The sequence below is a fragment of the Myotis daubentonii genome, chromosome 1, assembly GCF_963259705.1.
Source record: "Myotis daubentonii chromosome 1, mMyoDau2.1, whole genome shotgun sequence".
NCBI lineage: Eukaryota > Metazoa > Chordata > Mammalia > Chiroptera > Vespertilionidae > Myotis > Myotis daubentonii.
In genome coordinates this window covers 74,532,082-74,550,473 of record NC_081840.1, presented here as the reverse complement: position 1 = coordinate 74,550,473, position 18,392 = coordinate 74,532,082, and the positions used below count along the sequence as shown (strand labels likewise).

General features: G+C 39.6%; 1 protein-coding gene across 1 annotated transcript; it reads left to right on the top strand.

Annotated features, from left to right (window-relative positions):
* Positions 1–4,350: 4,350 nt before the first annotated feature.
* On the top strand, positions 4,351–5,283 carry LOC132221692 (olfactory receptor 4K1). The gene has a single exon (XM_059676009.1). The coding sequence runs from the start codon at positions 4,351–4,353 to the stop codon at positions 5,281–5,283; it is 933 nt and encodes a 310-aa protein (XP_059531992.1).
* Positions 5,284–18,392: the final 13,109 nt, after the last annotated feature.

Genomic DNA, 18,392 nt, shown 5'->3' with positions numbered 1-18,392 from the left:
TTTTTAATCTTACACACATATTCATATATAAAATTAACTAGAGGGCCAGTGCACAAAAATTTGTGCACTTGGGGGTGAGGGGGGTCCCTCAGCCCGGCCTGTGCCCTCTCGCAGTCTGGGACCCCTCAGGAGATAACGCCCTGCTGGCTTAGGCCTGCTCCCGGGTGGCAGAGGGCAGGCCCAATCCCTAGGTGCAGCCCCTGGTCGGGCTCAGAGCAGGGCCGATTGGGGAGTTGGGGCGCAGCCCCCTGTCATACACAGAGTAGGGCGATCAGGAGGTTGTGATTCCACCCTCAGTCACGCTCAGGGTAGGGCCGATTGGGGGTTTGGGGCACCATCCCCTGTCATACACAAGGCAGGGTCGATGGGGAGGTTGCGGCACCACTCCCTGTCATGCACAGAGCAGGGCCCATCAGGGGGGTTGGGGCTCTGTACCCTGTCACGCACAGAGCAGGGCTGATCAGGGGGTTGGGGCACTGCACCCTGTCACACACAGAGCTGCAGGGCGATCAGGGGGTTTGTGCGCTGCCCCCTGTCACGCTGATCCCGGTGCTGGGAGGCCTCGCAGCTCTGCTGATCCCGGTGCTGGGAGACATATTACCCTTTTACTATATAGGGTAGAGGCCTGGTGCATGGGTGGGTGCCAGCTGGTTTGTCCTGAAGGGTGTCCTGGATCAGGGTGGGGGTCCCCACTGGGGTGCCTGGCCAGCCTGGGTGAGGGGATGATGGCTGTTTGCAGTTGGTCACACACCCTTCAGGGTGGGGGTCCCCACTGGGGTGCCTGGCCAGTCTGGGTGAGGAGCTGAGGGCTGTTTTCAGGCTGGGGGTGACTGAACCTCCCAACTGCTCCTTTTTTTCTTTTTTTTTCTTTTTATTCTGGGCCAGCTTTAGCTTTGAGGCTTGGCTCCAGCTCTTAGGCCTCCGCTGCTGAAAGTAGGTTTCTGGCCTTTGCTTACAATGTTGCGATCCTGCTGGCTGAAGCCCGGCAGGTTTCTGGGGTTTTGTTTAGCTTCTATGTTTGTTACATAGTTGCTTGCAGCTCAGAGGCCTGCAGTGGCAGGCGGGGAACTTGGAGTCCTCCGTCACTGAAGCGAGCAAGCCTCATGTTAGTTTCAAGCTGCCTGGCTGCCAGTCGCCATCTTGGCTGACAGTTAATTTGCATATTGCCCTGATTAGCCAATGGGAAGGGTAGCGGTCGTATGCCAATTACCATGTTTCTCTTTTATTAGATAGGATAATTTTAAACATAGAATGTATTCTATCAGTAAAATATTTTTCACTCTCAAATTTATAAATATCTTTTTCAGTATCTATCGCTTTCAAGCATATGCCATTGTTATATGAATATTTACTAGGAGATATACATATACATAAGTGGTTAGAGAATTTTATTTTCAGTTTTCTTCTCTAAAGGTGACCATTTGAAAATTACATCTACAATACAACCTTTGAAAATCTAGAAAATTTATTACATAAAATACAGTTGAAAAGACTGTTGACATATTTTGAGGGAGAAATAGGAGATTTATCATGGAGAAAAAGTGAGAGCACCTTTAAAAATTTGAGGAATCATTATGTTAAAATGAGAATAAATTTATTCTATTAAACCACAGATGGCAGAACTTGTTGAGCACTCTAACTAGATTCATCTGATTTGTGAAGTAGTGGGTTCTTTATGATTGGAAGTAAACATCCTGAGGCTTTGATCATTTTGTAAGATTGTGTAATTGTTTTATTGATAGAAATGTGGGTGCCAAAAAATTATTTCACTTACTGGGAATCTATGAAAATCAAATAATCGATTGTTCTCATATGTACCAACAAATTGGTTAAAAAAAAACCCCACACACAACTTTTTTCTTGTCTATTTCTGGAAAAATTATTTTTAAAAATATAATTACTCTCACTGCAGTGTGACCTCAGATCTCTAAAGGGTGATTTCTCACTTCTCCAATGAAATCATTTGCTTGGAATGAGGATGGAAGACTTTATATTGCCTTCCCTTAGGAAATTGTGATTTGATGGTCACGGACAACAGGACCAGAGCCCTTACTACCTCAGGGAACAACCTGAAGAGCTTGTTTCTGCACAGCTTAGTGCAGGGACCAAGATAAAATGCATCAAATCAAGAGTATATTGCAAATATTTCTGGTATGAAAACTCATAGCAGAAAGTGGGAAGCTTAGAAACAAACTGAAGGAGACCAAATTTGGAGAAAATAAGGAAGAACCGAAAGACTGGGAGAAATTACTAAGAGTAATATAAATGTAAGTATTATATATGCACATGACGATATTGTTTGAACTAGATATGATGGGTAAATTGCCTTCTAGATGCAAAATCAGAAACTAGAAGATAGCAAAAGAGAAAGTAGTCTTATCTCAGTCAAATTGGAAACTCCATTTGGTAGAAGCAAATATCTGTTCTCTACTTCTCTGTCTATGTGACTCTCGCACTGCATTGGTTTAGGGCAGCCCTGATAAGAATAGGATCAGTATCTGACAAAGAAAGGGAAGTATGCTATAGGATTATCTCTTCCTTCTCTGCCCCTTTTATGCTTTCTAGTCAGGGAATACTTAGCCATCTGTTAAGCAAATATTTATTGACTATCAAAATTTTCCTGGAATAAAGAAGGAGCAGCTACACAAGGTAGTGTCATGGTCAACAAGGATATCCTTTATTGCTTTTTACCATTAGGCTTATAAGACAAAATAATAAAAATTAAAGTATGCTTGTTTATGGTTTGGGAGTTCTGTTGAGATACTTTATAGATGGATATTAATTAAACATCACCTTCTAAGTATCAAAGTTGGTCTTACACCAGGAATAGGGAAATTCTCTTATGCTGTATTTTACAATTTAAAAACATTTCTATATTGAAGTACATTAACAATAAAAAAGTTAATGATTTATTAATGAAGAAGCTTCTGGATGCTCTGTGTATAGTCCAAGGAATTCTGAGTGACTTTTAAAAAATACATATTTTTTGTAACATAAATACCTTTGTACTTAAAGAATTTTTTTTAAATCCTCACCTGAAAACATGCTTAGAGAGAGGACGGAAGAGGAGAGAGAGAAAGAGAGAGAGAGAGAGAGAGAGAGAGAGAGAGAGAGAGAGAGAGAGAGAGAGAGAGAGAAAGTATCAAACATAAAAACCAAGGTATATGATCTGACTGGGAAACAAACTGGCAACCTTTTGGTGCGCAGGATGATGCTCAACCAACTGAGCAACTCCAGCAGCCAGGCACTGCCTCTGCACTTAGAAGTTTAGAGATAAAAATAGCTTTGGAGATAATTTAGTTCTATCTTCCAAGGTCAATCATACAGCTATTGAAAAACATAGGGTGCATATCTTTAATCAGTATAAGGACAAATAAATGACTATCATACATTGTTGGGTATACAGGGCTAAAGACAAAAATGTTTTCTGAAACATTGGAGGTTGTATAGGGATTTTTTCTGGGACCAAGTGGCCATATGGTGTCCAATGTGCTAAATAAAATTTCAAAAAACATTCAAGAGGCAATTTACATACTACTTAACTTTTCTCTTTTGAAAAGCTATCATGTGTTTAAAATGCATCATGTAAGGACTGCTTCTGAAAGGTGTTGCAGATTTTTATAAATCCAGGTGTGTCAGGAGTGTTTAGAAGGAGACACCACTGCCGTTTTATCCTAAACAAATTGCTTCTATTAAGTTCTTAAAACTATCAAGCACTTTATGATTCTTAATTTCAAGAACATTAATCTAGTCCACTTAGCCTTGCATTCAAGCCTAATTGCATCCACAATTTGCTCCTGAGCGACCATTCCCAACCTCACTGTCATTGCTCCTCAGCAGGACCTCTTCCCCAGACAGGCCACTCAACTGTAGTTCCCTGAGTGTATCTTTCACATTTTTACCTTTGTATCTTTATTCTCATTATTCCCCCACCAGAAATAGCCTTTCCTTCAGTTTTGGCTAGCAAATTCCATACTTTTAAAAAGTTTTAACTTAAAATAATACCTACTCCATGACACCTTACTTTATCACTTCAGCATAATTTCTTTCATCTTGATAATATTTATGGTATTAATGTACCACTTACATTTGCTCATTTCCAATTTTATATTTTTATTTTTAACGTGTGTGTCTTATGTTCCTAGTTATGATAGGATCCATAACTATCCCTCTTTTCACAGCAGTTGGATGTTAAATATTAGTCAATTTTCTATACTACTTCATTAAATTAAATTGACTTTTAATTGAAAGCTGGTTATGTTTCTTTTGTATCTTTCCCAGATATAGTCGTAATCATTGTGTAATATTTCCCTGATGTTTTTTAAATTCAGGTAACTGTAGATTGGATACATGGCTCACACAAATGAATCAGTGGTGTCTGAGTTTGTGCTCCTGGGACTCTCTAATTCTTGGGATCTTCAGCTTTTCTTTTTTGCCATCTTCTCTATGGTGTATGTGACATCAGTGCTGGGCAACCTCATGATTATTGTTATCATTTCCTCTGACTCCCATTTGAATTCTCCTATGTACTTCCTGCTCAGTAACCTTTCTTTCATTGATATCTGCCAATCTAACTTTGCAACCCCCAAAATGCTTGTGGACTTTTTTGTTGAGAAAAAGACTATCTCCTTCGAGGGTTGCATGGCCCAGATATTTCTTCTTCATAGTTTTGTTGGGAGTGAGATGATGTTGCTTGTAGCTATGGCATATGACAGATTTATAGCCATCTGTAAGCCCCTACACTACAGCACAATTATGAATCGGAGACTATGTATCATCTTTGTGTTTATTTCCTGGGCTGTGGGTATTCTTCATTCTGTGAGCCACTTGGCTTTTACAGTGGATCTGCCATTCTGTGGCCCAAATGAGGTGGACAGCTTCTTTTGTGACCTTCCCCTAGTGATAGAGCTGGCTTGCATGGATACTTATGAGATGGAAATTATGACACTAACTAACAGTGGCCTGATATCATTGGGCTGTTTCCTGGCTTTAATTATTTCCTACGTCGTCATTTTGATCACTGTCTGGCGCCGGTCCTCCCGTGGGTCATCCAAGGCACTCTCTACATTAACAGCTCACATCGTAGTGGTGATTCTCTTCTTCGGGCCTTGCATCTATTTCTATATATGGCCCTTCAGCAGGCTGTCTGTGGATAAGTTCCTTTCGGTGTTCTACACTGTTTGTACGCCCATGTTGAACCCCATCATCTACTCTCTGAGGAACGAAGATGTTAAATCAGCCGTGCGAAGGTTGGGAAATCGTCACGTGAACTGGAAAAACTAGAGGTCACCATGAAGGCATGAAATCCTGAATGAGAATGAAGAGCCTCCACTGGATCACAGCATCATGCCAATTCTGTTGCTAATGACATGGGTTATTGAGGTATAGATTGGACTTTTGTCCTAAGTGCAATGAAATTGCATAAAATCAGTTTTTGGTTTCATAGTATTTAAAGAGAATTTAAACCAATTTTTTATAATTCTAATGTACAAATTCTCTTAAAATATTTAATAATTCCTTTAGATATTTTATAACAATTTAGAGTCTAATCTACATAAAATGCTACTTATGTTATTAACCTGTTATTATCTTCAATTGCAGTGATATTTTATACCTTGCAATCACACTGTTTAAGTAAATCGAGTTTCTGATGTCTTCATTCAACTTAATCATAACATTTTAAATATATTGACATAGTAGAAGAAATATTGTGTTTTACAACATGGACTTTACCTCATTGATATACATTTACTAGCTCATCTTTTCCTTTGTATTGAATATTTGGTTGCTATACATTTGGTTACATATAACTTTCCTTACTGCTACTCTGTTCCAATAAAAAACTTTTTGTTTTCTTTTAGATTGATATTCATCTGTACTCATTATAAAACTTTTTCTAGCTATTTGTTGCTATCAGCAGCATATATATTTTTAAATCTACTTATTTTAAAGTAGAATAATTTGTTACAATAAATTCTGTTATCCATAGAAAATTGCAAATATCTTTGAAATTGATTGCAAATATGGCAGGTGTTGAATAATTAAATTCAGAGAAAACATTAATTTTATATGTTTCTAAAACATACAAATGCACAAAGTGACAAAAAATTATTTGCAACTAAAGATCAAATCTGGAATCTATTTTCATATTTCTTGGAAAACAGAAAGAGAAGGTAAAATTCATGTACCTCTAATAATAAGAATTTTAAAATCTATTAATTGTTTTATTTGCTGGTCAAAAGTTTTACTATGTACTTCTTTCTGGATTTATATTATAAAAAAGGCCTTGTAACAGAGGGCCAAATGTATTCTAACAATGCAAAAGAGACTAGCTCAACAGAAAATAGAAAGCCTGCATTCAGTGCTCTCGATTCAGTTTTTAAATATACTACAAGACATATGTTAGTGCTATGTGCATAGGTATTAACTCTGCATGATAAGCCTTAGTGCAAGCTGAGTTTTAGATAATGACATACAGTCTGTTTGAGCCATGCTACTATTTAGTTAAATTTTCTTAGAACTTAGTTTTTAGGTCAACTTCATTTGTACAATGTCAAACATGATAATGATCTTTTAAATTTGAATACCTTTTATATATTTTTATGCAGTGCCAAAAATATTTTAATTATACAATAAAAATTAAAGCAGCCATGGTATTGTTGTTAGTATTTTTATTCCCTTTTAACTCTGTCCTGCCAGTAAAAATGGAGAGGTTGTAGTACCCTTGCAAAATTGAGTCATTTCACTTTTCTGATTCTCAAAATTCCATAATGGAGAGGAGGGGCATAGGAATAAGGGGAAAATGAAGGGAAGAGAGAGGAAAACAGCAGAAGAAAGAGGGGGGAAATTAGAATTTATGAGGGGCTGTTTAATTTGGTCAATTATTTGTCATGCCAGAGATATTCTTCAATTTTCTGATTCCTAATTTACCACTGTTCTATTTGGGTTTTTACTGATCAAACATAGCCATAACCTATCACATTAAGTTTGGCAAATATCCTAAAATCATAAAGTAAAAGAAGTTGATATATCTAACTATATAATTTTATTTTCTTTTTTTGTCATGCATTTTTACTTTTAAATTAAGTTTATTGGGGTGAGAGTGATTAATAAAATTATGTAGGTATGAAGTGTAAAATTCTGTAATATATCATCTCTATATTGCATTGTGTGTTTACCACCTAAATCAAATCTCCTTCCACCATCATATAATTTTCTACAGAGGTTTCTATTTTTTATGTTTGTTTTTTGTTTTTTGTTTTTGTTTTAAAGCCTATCACAAATAAAGTCAAAAGGAAAAATAGGTGGGTGAAAAGCAGTATTGTTCTTAGAGGTAACATCTTTAATTTGTCAAGAGCACTTACAAAACAATAAGTAAATTACCAAAAAAGCCAATAAAAAATTAGCAAAGTATATGAATAGGTAGTTTATTATTAATGTAATGCAAGTTACTCATCAATATATGAATAAATGCTAAAACTAACATATAAGAGAATGTAAGTATAAGTGCAGAGATTCCCTTGTTCTGTTGTATGATTGAAAAAGATCCAAAAGCCTGATAGTTTATTGTGCTGAAAAGGCTTTGGTAAAACAGGAAACCTCAAACATTGTTATTAAATCTCTAAAATTGTACACATATATGAAGGAAATTTTTCAATATCATCAACATTTTAAAAATCTGAATTGGTAATTATACTTATAATATTTTATTTTACAGATATCCCCATGCATATGTAAAATAAAATATATGCATGGTATTTATTGCAAGCATTGCTTTTAGGAACAAACTATGGAAAATTATAAATATACAAAACCTAAATGTTTATTAATGTAGACACCTGAACTGTATTATTGGTATGTCCATTTAATAGAAAGCTGTGCAGCTATTAAGATTAATTAGTGATCATGTAAGGCTTTCATCAATTTATAAATAAAAGAAGTGCTCCAGATTAAGGGAGGACTAGAGAATATTTTATCATGGACTTTGGGGTTAGGAAGTGGTGTTAGAGATAATTTAAGCCAGACTTCTCATTCACTGAGGAAATTCAAGACCAGAAAAACAAATGATCTGTCCAAATATTTCCAAAAACTAGTGACACAGACAAGATTAATATACCTCAATCTTTCCTTCTACCAAGTTGCAAGGTTATGGAATTATAGACCTGTGTATGGGTTGCAGTTTTAGTAGGCATTTCATGAATATGGAGACTTTAATGGGACTATTCAAGTTGAGGAGGCATTATAATTATTAGACTCAATGATTTTCCTAACTATATTTAAATATTTCTGGAGAACAATTTTGTTGTAATTTGATGATGGGTTACTCTAGATATGCATGCTTTGATATTTGTGTAATAATTATTTAAAGATTTTTTTCTCTTTATAACATAATAAATTGTGCTTTGATTTTATAGTCCAAGAAAATATACTCTCATAAGCTAATAGCTCTGATCCAGGTGGTGTTGTTTTCTTAAATACTCTTGGGCAAAGAATAAATCATTACTGATCTTATTCCACTTAGTATGTATTCAATCACATCCTCTATATTGAGCAAAACAATGCTTTCTTTCTGATTTAGAATGATCCTAAATTAATAATGGCCACTTTTTGAATATCTAATAAGTGCCAATGACTTTCAGTTTTACATTTGACATTGATCATAGTGGCATTGTATGGTAGGTAACATAGCTTATGCCATTTTATAGATGATGAAACAGAGAGGCTAAGTGAAAGTCAGTATTTTAATGCATTTCCTATTCATTACAACATCACAAGTGAAAGCAGTCTTAGCATCTGAGAACTTGTTCTGAGATCAACAAAATTATAGCAGCAACCAGAAATGCATAAGTCAGAAAGAGTCTCTGAGAACTAAAACAAATATCATAAAGGTTAACCACTAAATCTCATATTCTTTAGTCCAGAGTGTTAGGGATGGCTGGAATTTCCAGGTAAAAATACTGGAAAAGAAAGAACTACAAAGATATATAGCAACAGGAGGACATAGGGGGCTCCTCTCAAGTATTTGACTACATATTCATCAGTGCATATGTGGGAGGAAGTTATCTGGAACCAGGGAAAGGACCAGCAGAAAAGAGATGGGCTAACAAACCTCTCACAGGCCAAGGGAAAGTATATGTTTATGTTTCCTCTATCCAGAGTAGAGGATTTTTTGTGTTTTTTAAAAAATACATTTTATTTATATTTTACAGAGAGGAAGGGAGAGAGAGAGGGATATAGAATTAGAAACATCAATGAGAGAGAAACATCAATTCAGCTGCCTCCTGCACACTCCCTACTGGAGATATGCCCACAACCAAGGTACATGCCCTTGACCAGAATCGAACCTGGGACCCTTCAGTCCGCAGTCCAAGGCTCTATCCACTGAGCCAAACCAGTTAGGGCTCCCAATTAGAGTTTTAGAAGTGTTTTGCTTTTGTAGTCCTGAAAGAATTGCCATAGACTAAAGACTAATCTGGATCTTCACAAACAAGGCTAAGAGAGAAGCCCTGAACACTTCAAATGGATCCCAAGTAACTTCACTGTTAAATCCAATAACATTTACAGGAATGAGTAGAGAAGGGAAAAAGGAACTAACATTGCAAAATTCACAGTGCATTCACAATGAAAAATTACAACATGCAAAATAGCAAAACGGTGTGACCTAAGCAGAAGATAATACAATCAATAAAAGGAGACTGAGAAATAACATATGCAATAAAATTATCAAGCAAGACTCTTGAAATAGCTAATAAATATGCTTCTTATGCTCAAGAAGGTAGAGACAAAGATGAAAATGTTATGTAAAAGATGAAAAAAGATAAAACAGCCCTAAGTAAAATTTCTAGAGAAGAAAATGGCAATGCCTGAATGCAAAATACACAGAAGAGATCGGACCCTGTACATTATTTGTGTTTCTTTTTTTCTGGATGATTATAACACGTTCTTATTTTGCTGATATTCAGCAACTAGGTTATGATGTGCTTGGGTGTGTTTCTCTCTTTTTTTAAAAAAATCTTTTTATTGATTTCACAGAGAAAGGGAGAGAAAAAGAGAGATTGAAACACCAATGATGAGAGAGAATCATTGATTGGCTGCCTCTTGCATTTCCCACAGCAGGGATGGAGCCTGCAACCTGGGCATGTGGCCTGACCAGGAATCGAACCCATGACCTCCTGGTTCATAAGTTGACTCTCAAACACTGAGCCATGCCATCCAGGTGGTGTGTTTCTCTTTAAATTACTTTGACTGGGTTAGTTGAACTTCTGAGATTTCTGGATTTATAATTTTTTTAATGTTTGGAAAATTATTGTGTATTTAGCAGTGTTGCTTAATAAAGTTTCATTTTCCCCAAATTGATTTATGATTCAATGCAATCCTACTAATATACTCAAGGAAATTGGCATGCTAATTATCCAACTTACATAGAAATGCAAAAAGACAAGAATAACCAACGGACTCTTGAAGGAAGACATACTGCCATATATTGAGACTTTTAATATTAATGTTGTATTAAAACTAGTATTAAGACTGTATATTAAGATTTAGTGGTATTGGTAAAAGAAGAGAGAAACATGCTAATGGAATCTAATTGAGAATTCAGGAACAAAAAGCATATATACAGTCATCTGGTTTACAAAAAGAGATGATAATCAGAGCAGGGGCAAAATGATGGTGTTTGGTCAAATTGTATATTTATATTTTTAAAAAACTTGGTTTTAACCTCACAGTTAACAAATATTAATTCCAGATTTTTATGTATATACTAGAGGCCTGGTGCATGACATTTGTGCACTCGGGCATGGGTGGAGGGGTCCCTCAGCCTAGCCTGCGCCCTCTCACAATCTGGGAGCCCTCAGGGATGTCCGACTGCTGTGGAGGCAGGAGAGGCTCCTGTCACTGCTGCTGCATTCACCAGCTGTGAGTCCAGCTTCTGGCTGAGTGATGCTCCCCCTGTGGGAATGCACTGACCACTAGGGGGCAGCTCCTTTATTGAGTGTCTGCACCCTGGTGGTCAGTGTGCATCATAGCAACTGGTCATTCTGTTCAGTGGATTTGCATATTAGCCTTTTATTATATAGGATTTTGTATCAATTGTAAAAAATAAATATTTTAGACCATGGTATAGGACGGGGGTGGGCAAACTTTTTGACTCGAGGGCCCCAATGGGTTCTTAAACTGGACCGGAGGGCCAGAACAAAAGCATGGATGGAGTGTTTGTGTGAACTAATACAAATTCAAAGTAAACATCATTACATAAAAGGGTACGGTCTTTTTTTTTCAATAGTTTTATTCATTTCAAACAGGCCGGATCTGGCCCGCGGGCTGTAGTTTGCCCACGGCTGGTATAGGAGGATGTTTTTATGTTGCATAGAGAACATGAAATCCTAGGCAAGGATTTTTAAGATAGGAAGCAAATTACTTTAAATTTAAAAGAAGCATGACAAACCAGACTTTATTAAAGTACATCATCAATAGTCATTAAAAGACATTAAGAGAGTAAAATACAAATCATAATTTGGAAAAGGTATGTACTATGCATATATGCAACTTATCCTATCTAATAATAGACAAACATGGTAATTGACCATACCTTCGCTATGCCTCCCATTGGCTAATCAGTGTGATATGCAAATTCACAACCAACAAAGATTGCGGCTAATTTGCATATGTAGGTGCCAAGCAACGGAGTGAAGCCCGCCGGCCCCGGGCAGAAGCAGTGAGCGAAGGCTGGCATGGCGAGCGAAGAGCGAAGCCCGCAGCACCGGCCCCGTCCCCGGGGCCCGAGTGGCGAGCAAAGAGCTAAGAGGGAAGCCATGCCAGCCTCCGCTTGCTGCTCCTGCCCAGGGCCTGTGGGCTTCATTCCATCACTTGGTGCCTACATATGCAAATTAGCCACTGCAAAAAGTGAAGCCCGTCACACCAGCCCCTCCCAGCGAAGAGTGAAGGCCTGGGTTCTGGGGGCTGGAGAAAAACTGGTGCCAGTTACCAGGGGAGCGGCCCCCGAGGGGCCCCAGACTGCGAGAGGGCAAAGGCCAGGCTGAGGGACCCACCGAGTGGAGTGCACAAATTTTTGTGCACCAGGCCTCTAGTATCTAGAATATTTTTATTAGCACATTGTATGCGGGAAACGTGTTTACACGTTTTACGTATTTATACGTTCTACCAGTGTAGTAGAGCGCGGGACACGTATTAATACGTTTTTATAGACTAGCAGTAGAATGCGGGTAACGTATAAATACGTAAACTAAAGTTATAGTAATTTTAGTGAACGTTGCCATTTGCGCAAAATATTAGCAAAAATGGCCCGCGCCACCTGTTAGCGCGCGATAAAAACTACCCGCAAACAATGTGTTAACTGAATACAAGTTAATTTTTAAAAAGCAGACTAATAAGAAAAATGGGCAAAAACTTGATCAGCTACTTTACAGAGGAAAATATTCAAATGCTAAATAGCCTATGAAAGTTTGCTTGATTTCATTAATAATTAGGGATATGACCACTGAAACTACAATGTGAAAGAAAGCATTACTATTCTGGGTATTAGTAAGCATGTAGAGCAACAGAAACTCTCAGACACTACTGTTGAAGGCATACATTTGTACAACCATTTTTGAAAACTGTTGTCAGTATCTACTAAAGTTGAACATACACATACTTTACCACACACTAATTCTATTAATTCTTTCCTATTTACCCAATATATATAACAGATCCTCACTAAAAAGTATGTACAAAAATGTTTATAGTAGTCCCATTTTAGTAGTATCATACTGTAAACAAGCCATATACCCACTAATAATAAGATGAAGAAATAAATTGAGGTATAGCTATCTATATAAAAGCCTAAGCAACCGGTTGACCACTTGACTGTTTGACCAGTCCACTGGTAGCTATGATGCACAAAGACCACCAGGGGGCATTCGCTCAACACAGGAGCTGCCCCCTGGTGGTCAATGTGTTCCCACAGTGGGAGCGCCACTCAGCTGACTGACAGGCACCAGAAGCAAGGCTCACAACTGTTCACCGCAGCTGGGCAGCAGCAAGCCTACCAAGCAGCGGTGGTGGCAGGCACAGTGGGATGAGCAGGAGCAGCAGGCAGGAGGGGCAGGCAGTGTTGGACTGCTGGTTTTGGCCGATCCTTGCAGGTCATGCCGAGGGAGCCCACCCGTGCATGATTCCATGCACTGGGCCTCTAGTTAATAAAATAAAATACTATGTAGCAAATAAAACAAAAGAACTATAATTGTACACAAAAACATGCATGGATATTGAGCAAAAAAATCAACCAAGGTAGTCACTGGTAGAAAGGCAAAAAGGAGTGCATGTCTGGTTTTCTGGAAATATTTTATCTTGATCTATGAAATAGTCATGTGGATGTGTTTATGTTATAGTCTGAAAGGCTGAGGATGGTTCCTCAAAAGGTATCTATGTGCTAATTCCTGGAATATTCAGATATTACTATCTATTTGAAAAGATGGATCTTTGTAGATAGGAGTATATTAAAAATCTTGAAATGGAGAGATTATCCTGGATTATCCAAATAGGCCCCAAATTCAATCACATTTATTACTATAAAGTAGAGGCAGAGAAAGATTTAAAACATGCAGAAGAGAAGGTGATGCAAGAAGGAGCACAGAAAGATTAGAAATGTTGGCCTTGAAGATTGGCGTGATGTACCAGCAAGCCAAGGAATGCTGGCAGACAGAGAGCTGGAAGAGACAAGGTGTGGAAGCCCCTCTAGAGCCACTGGAAGGAGGGTGGCCCTGCTGACATTTCGATTTTGGCCCAGTGATACTGATTTTGGATTTCTGACCTCCAGAACTGTGAGACAATAAAAGTCCGCTGTTTTGAACCATCAAGTTTGTAATAATTTTTTACAGCAGCTATAGGAAATGAACATACATGGTAATTAATTAATCAAGCTATATACTTATGATTTACCAATTTTATGTGTATGCTACACCTCAGAATAGTTTAATAAAAATTAAAAGCATGAAGACTAGACTTAAGTAAAGCGTGAATTTATTCAACAAACATTAATGAAATGCCTCCTCTCTCATATCCTAGGCACTATACTTACTGGGAATACAATGAAGAGCAAGATGGGAAAGACCCCAGGCCTAGTGGGAAGGTCAGATTAAACAAATACTAACTATCAAGACTGAATTACTCTGATGGAGAATTAAGTGTTGGCAAATGGATGAGATGGAGTGAGTCAGAGACAACTAAATATCCACCAAATGTCATGCTTCCTCCTCTAGTTATCATTAGAAAAATGGCTGTCCAGTAGGGAATATAGTTCCCAGCCACATAGGGTCATGTGTCTTACACTTGCCAATAAAATGTAAAAACATGAAATAGTTTGAACAAGGTAATAAATACTTGAGTATGCCTTAATACTCTACTCTCCCCTGCCAAGTGAATATAGAAGATTCTGAGGCCCTAAGGGATGTTAGATCAAGAAGATGGAAGGGACCTGGGCTGCTTAATCATGTGTGGATGACCAGCAGAAACACCACTGTGCATAGTTACATAAGCATAAATGTAATTTCATAATTAAGTGTCTGGATTTTCATGATATATTACAGAAGTTAGAGTTACCCAAACTAATACTAAAAGTAGGGAGAGTGAGAAGTCTGGGGAAAGAAAACAATTTTGGAAAGACTTTATAAGTCATATTAAAGAATCTGACTTTTTGAAAGGACAATCAATGGAAAGCCTTTGAAGTGTTTTTGATGCTTTGTTGTTAAGCATTTAGAAAGATCAATCTGAATGATTAAGAAAATAGGTTAGAAATAGAAAACCTTAAAGACAAAGAGTTAAGCTGGAAATCTATTGCATCAATCTAGTGTAAGGTGATGTTGGGCTACCTGAAGATGAGGGCAGAATAGATAGAATTGGACAGATTCAAAGATATTTAAAGACTAGAGGCCCAGTGCATGAATTCATGCACTAGTGGGGTCCCTCGGCCTGGCCTGTGGGATGGGGCCAAAACTGGCTCTCCGACATCCCTAGAGGGGTCCCAGATTGTGAGAGGGTGCAGGCCAGGCCGAGGGACCCCACCAGTGCACGAGTAGAGCCGGAGAGGGATGCGGGAGGTTGGCCAGCCAGCAAGGGACCATGGGAGGGCTCCAGGGCATGTCCAGCCCATCTCGCTCAGTCCTGATCAGCTGAACCCCAGCAGCAAGCTAACCTAACGGTCAGACCATCTGCACCCTGGTGATCAGTGCACATCATAGTGAGCGGTTGAGCGGCCTTAGCATATCATTAGTATATTATACTTTGATTGGTTGAATGGATTACTGGACACTTAGCGTATTAAGCTTTTATTATATAGGATAAGTACTATTGATTGGCTACATCAGAAGGTATGGGACAATAAAAATCGCCTCTCAGATTTCTTGGTTGGGGAACTAGCAAGAAGATACATACTCAAGAGCAGTTTATTCATTCATTTTCAACACATTCATTATATGTCACATATGGGGAAGATGATGAATTCAGTATTGTACATAATGGCTTTGAAGTGGAGATGCTTAGTAGGCAATTGTATATACATGAGAGAGAAAACCTGCTATTTAAATTCATAACTATCTTTAGCACTTTCTTCTCACAAGCGAATAATATAATTCCTCTTGAGATCAGAGGCCTTTTTATTTTTAGTGAACTATCTCAGCAGGCCACTCTTTTTGAATGCTTTAGCAGATTGCTAAAACAAGAGACAAATAATAGTCGTTTTAATAGAATGAAGAGGTCCAAGATCAGATTAGAATAGGTCAAGAAGTGTATTAATTACAGTCACAGGAGGAAACTGAAAGTACATTCAGCAGAGCTTTTGAGCATAAGCAGCAACTATTTATAAAAATCTTGGAAGAATAATCTCCAGGTCCATTCATGTTGTCACAAAGGGTAAGAGATCCTTCTTTTTTACAGCCACATAGTGTTCCATCGTGTAAATCCACTCATCTGCTGACAGGCCCTTGGGCTGTTTCCAGATCTTAGCTATTGTAAATAACACTGCTATACACATAGGGGTGCATATATCCTTTCTGGTTGGTGTTTCAGGATTCTTAGGATATATTCCTGAAATTGGGATCATTGGGTCAAGTGGCAGTTCATTTTAAGTTTTTGGGGAAACTCTATAACTGTTTTCCATAATGGCAGCACCAGTCTGCATTCCCACCAGCAGTGTATTAGGGTTTCCTTTTCTTGCCAGCACTGATTGTTGAATTATCCTGGCAGGTGTGAGGTGATACTTCATTATAGTTTTAATCTAAGCAAAATAAGCCAGTCAGAGAAAGGCAAATATCACATGATCTAACTTATATGTGGAATCTAATAAACAAAATAAACTAACAAACAAAATAGGTCAAGAGGTTGGATTCATGGAACAGACTGACAGATATCAGAGGGGAGGGAGGATGTGATAGGATAGAAAGAAATTAACCAAATAATTTATACACATACTAGAGGCCCGGTGCACAAAAATTTGTGCACTCGGGGCGGGGGGGAAAGGGGGTCCCTCAGCCTGGCCTGTGCCCTCTCGCAGTCTGGGACCCCTCGGGAGATAATGACCTGCTGGCTTAGGCCTGCTCCCAGGTGGCAGAGGGCAGGCCCAATCCCTAGGTGCAGCCCCTGGTCAGGCTCAGAGCAGGGCTGATTGGGGAGTTGGGGCACCGCCCTCTATCACCCACAGAGCAGGGCCGATCAGGGAGTTGGGGCACTGCCACTGTCACACTCAGGGCAGGGCCGATGGGGAGGTTATGGCTCTACCCCATCACACACAGGGCAGGGCCTGTGGGGGGGGGGTGTTGGGGTGCTGCACCCTGTCACACACAGAGCCGCAGGGTGATGAGGGGGTTGGGGCGCCTTCCCCTATCACGAACAGAGCAGGGCAGATAGGGAGGTTGTGGCCCCACCCCCTGTCACACACAGAGCCACAGGGCGATCAGGGGGTTTGGGTGCTGCCCCCTGTCACGCTGATCCCAGTGCCGGGAGGCCTCGCGGCTCTGCTGATCCCGGTGCTGGGAGGCATATTACCCTCTTACTATATAGGATAGAGGCCTGGTGCACGTGTGGGGGCCGGCTGGTTTGCCCTGAAGGGTGTCCTGGATCAGGGTGGGGGTCCCCACTGGGATGCCTGGCTAGCCTAGGTGAGGGGCTGAGGGCTGTTTGCAGCTGGTCACACACCCTTCAGGGTGGGGGTCCCCACTGGGGTGCCTGGCCAGCCTGGGTGAGGGGATGATGGCTGTTTGCAGCTGGTCACACACCCTTCAGGGTGGGGGTCCCCACTGGTGTGCCTGGCCAGTCTGGGTGAGGGGCTGAGGGCTGTTTTCAGGCTGGCGGGTGACGGAAGCTCTCAACCACTCCTGTTTTTCATTTTTTTTTTATTCTGGGCCAGCTTTAGCTCTGAGGCTCCAGCTCTTAGGCCTCTGCTGCTGAAAGCAGGTATCTGGTTTGTTTGGGTTCTATAATTGAAACTCTGTATCAACTCCAGCTCTGAGATCCCGGCTCGCTGAAAGCTGGTTTCTGGGGTTTTGTTTAGCTTCTATATTTGTTACAATGTTTCTTAAACTGCAGGCTCAGAGGCTGGCAAGGCAGGCGGGGAACGTTGGAGTCCTCCATCACTGAAGCAAGCAAGCCTCATGTTAGCTTCCAGCTGCCTGGCTGCCGGCCGCCATCTTGGCTGGCAGTTAATTTGCATATCTCGCTGATTAGCCAATGGGAAGGGTAGCGGTCATACGCCAATTATCATGTTTCTCTTTTATTAGATAGGATATGCATAGCACATGGACATGGACAATAGTGGGGTGAAGCCCTGGAGGGGAGGGAGGGCAGGGGCTGGGTAGAGAGGAGCCTGAGGAGAGAAAATCTATAAGACTGTAAACAATAAATAAATAAATAAATAAATAAATAAATAAATAAATAAATAAATAAATTCAGTCTTGGCAGAATTAAATGAGGCATTTCAGAACCAACAGCAGCATCAGGAACCTTATCATCCTTAGCCTGAAAGGACAAGAGAAGGGAATGATAATAGGTCAGAGCTGGAGCCACAAAGGGACTATAAGATATTGAGTGGCCAAGTCAGTAATTATGCCAGAATTTTAGGCATGTGGCAGGGACGAAAAGTAAAGAAATACCCAGACCTCTCTCTTTTTCTTCTCTCTAATCTCAATAGATGCCCCCCCCCCCAAAAAAAGAACCCAGATAATGTAGTTCTTGGTGGTCCTCCCGCAGGGTCACAGTATACACAAAGAGTACAAAATGGAGCAAATGTAGAAAAACAAAGCAGTAAGAGAAGTGGGCAGGGAAAATGGAGCAGGGACAGCTATGAGAGTATCTCTGCAAGAATTGTGAGCATAAATGGGAAGAGATAAGTTTGTGGTTGG

Coding starts and splice junctions, on each gene's coding strand:
- LOC132221692 (XM_059676009.1), top strand. CDS start 4,351: ATGGCTCACACAAATGAATCAGTGGTGTCTGAGTTTGTGCTCCTGGGA.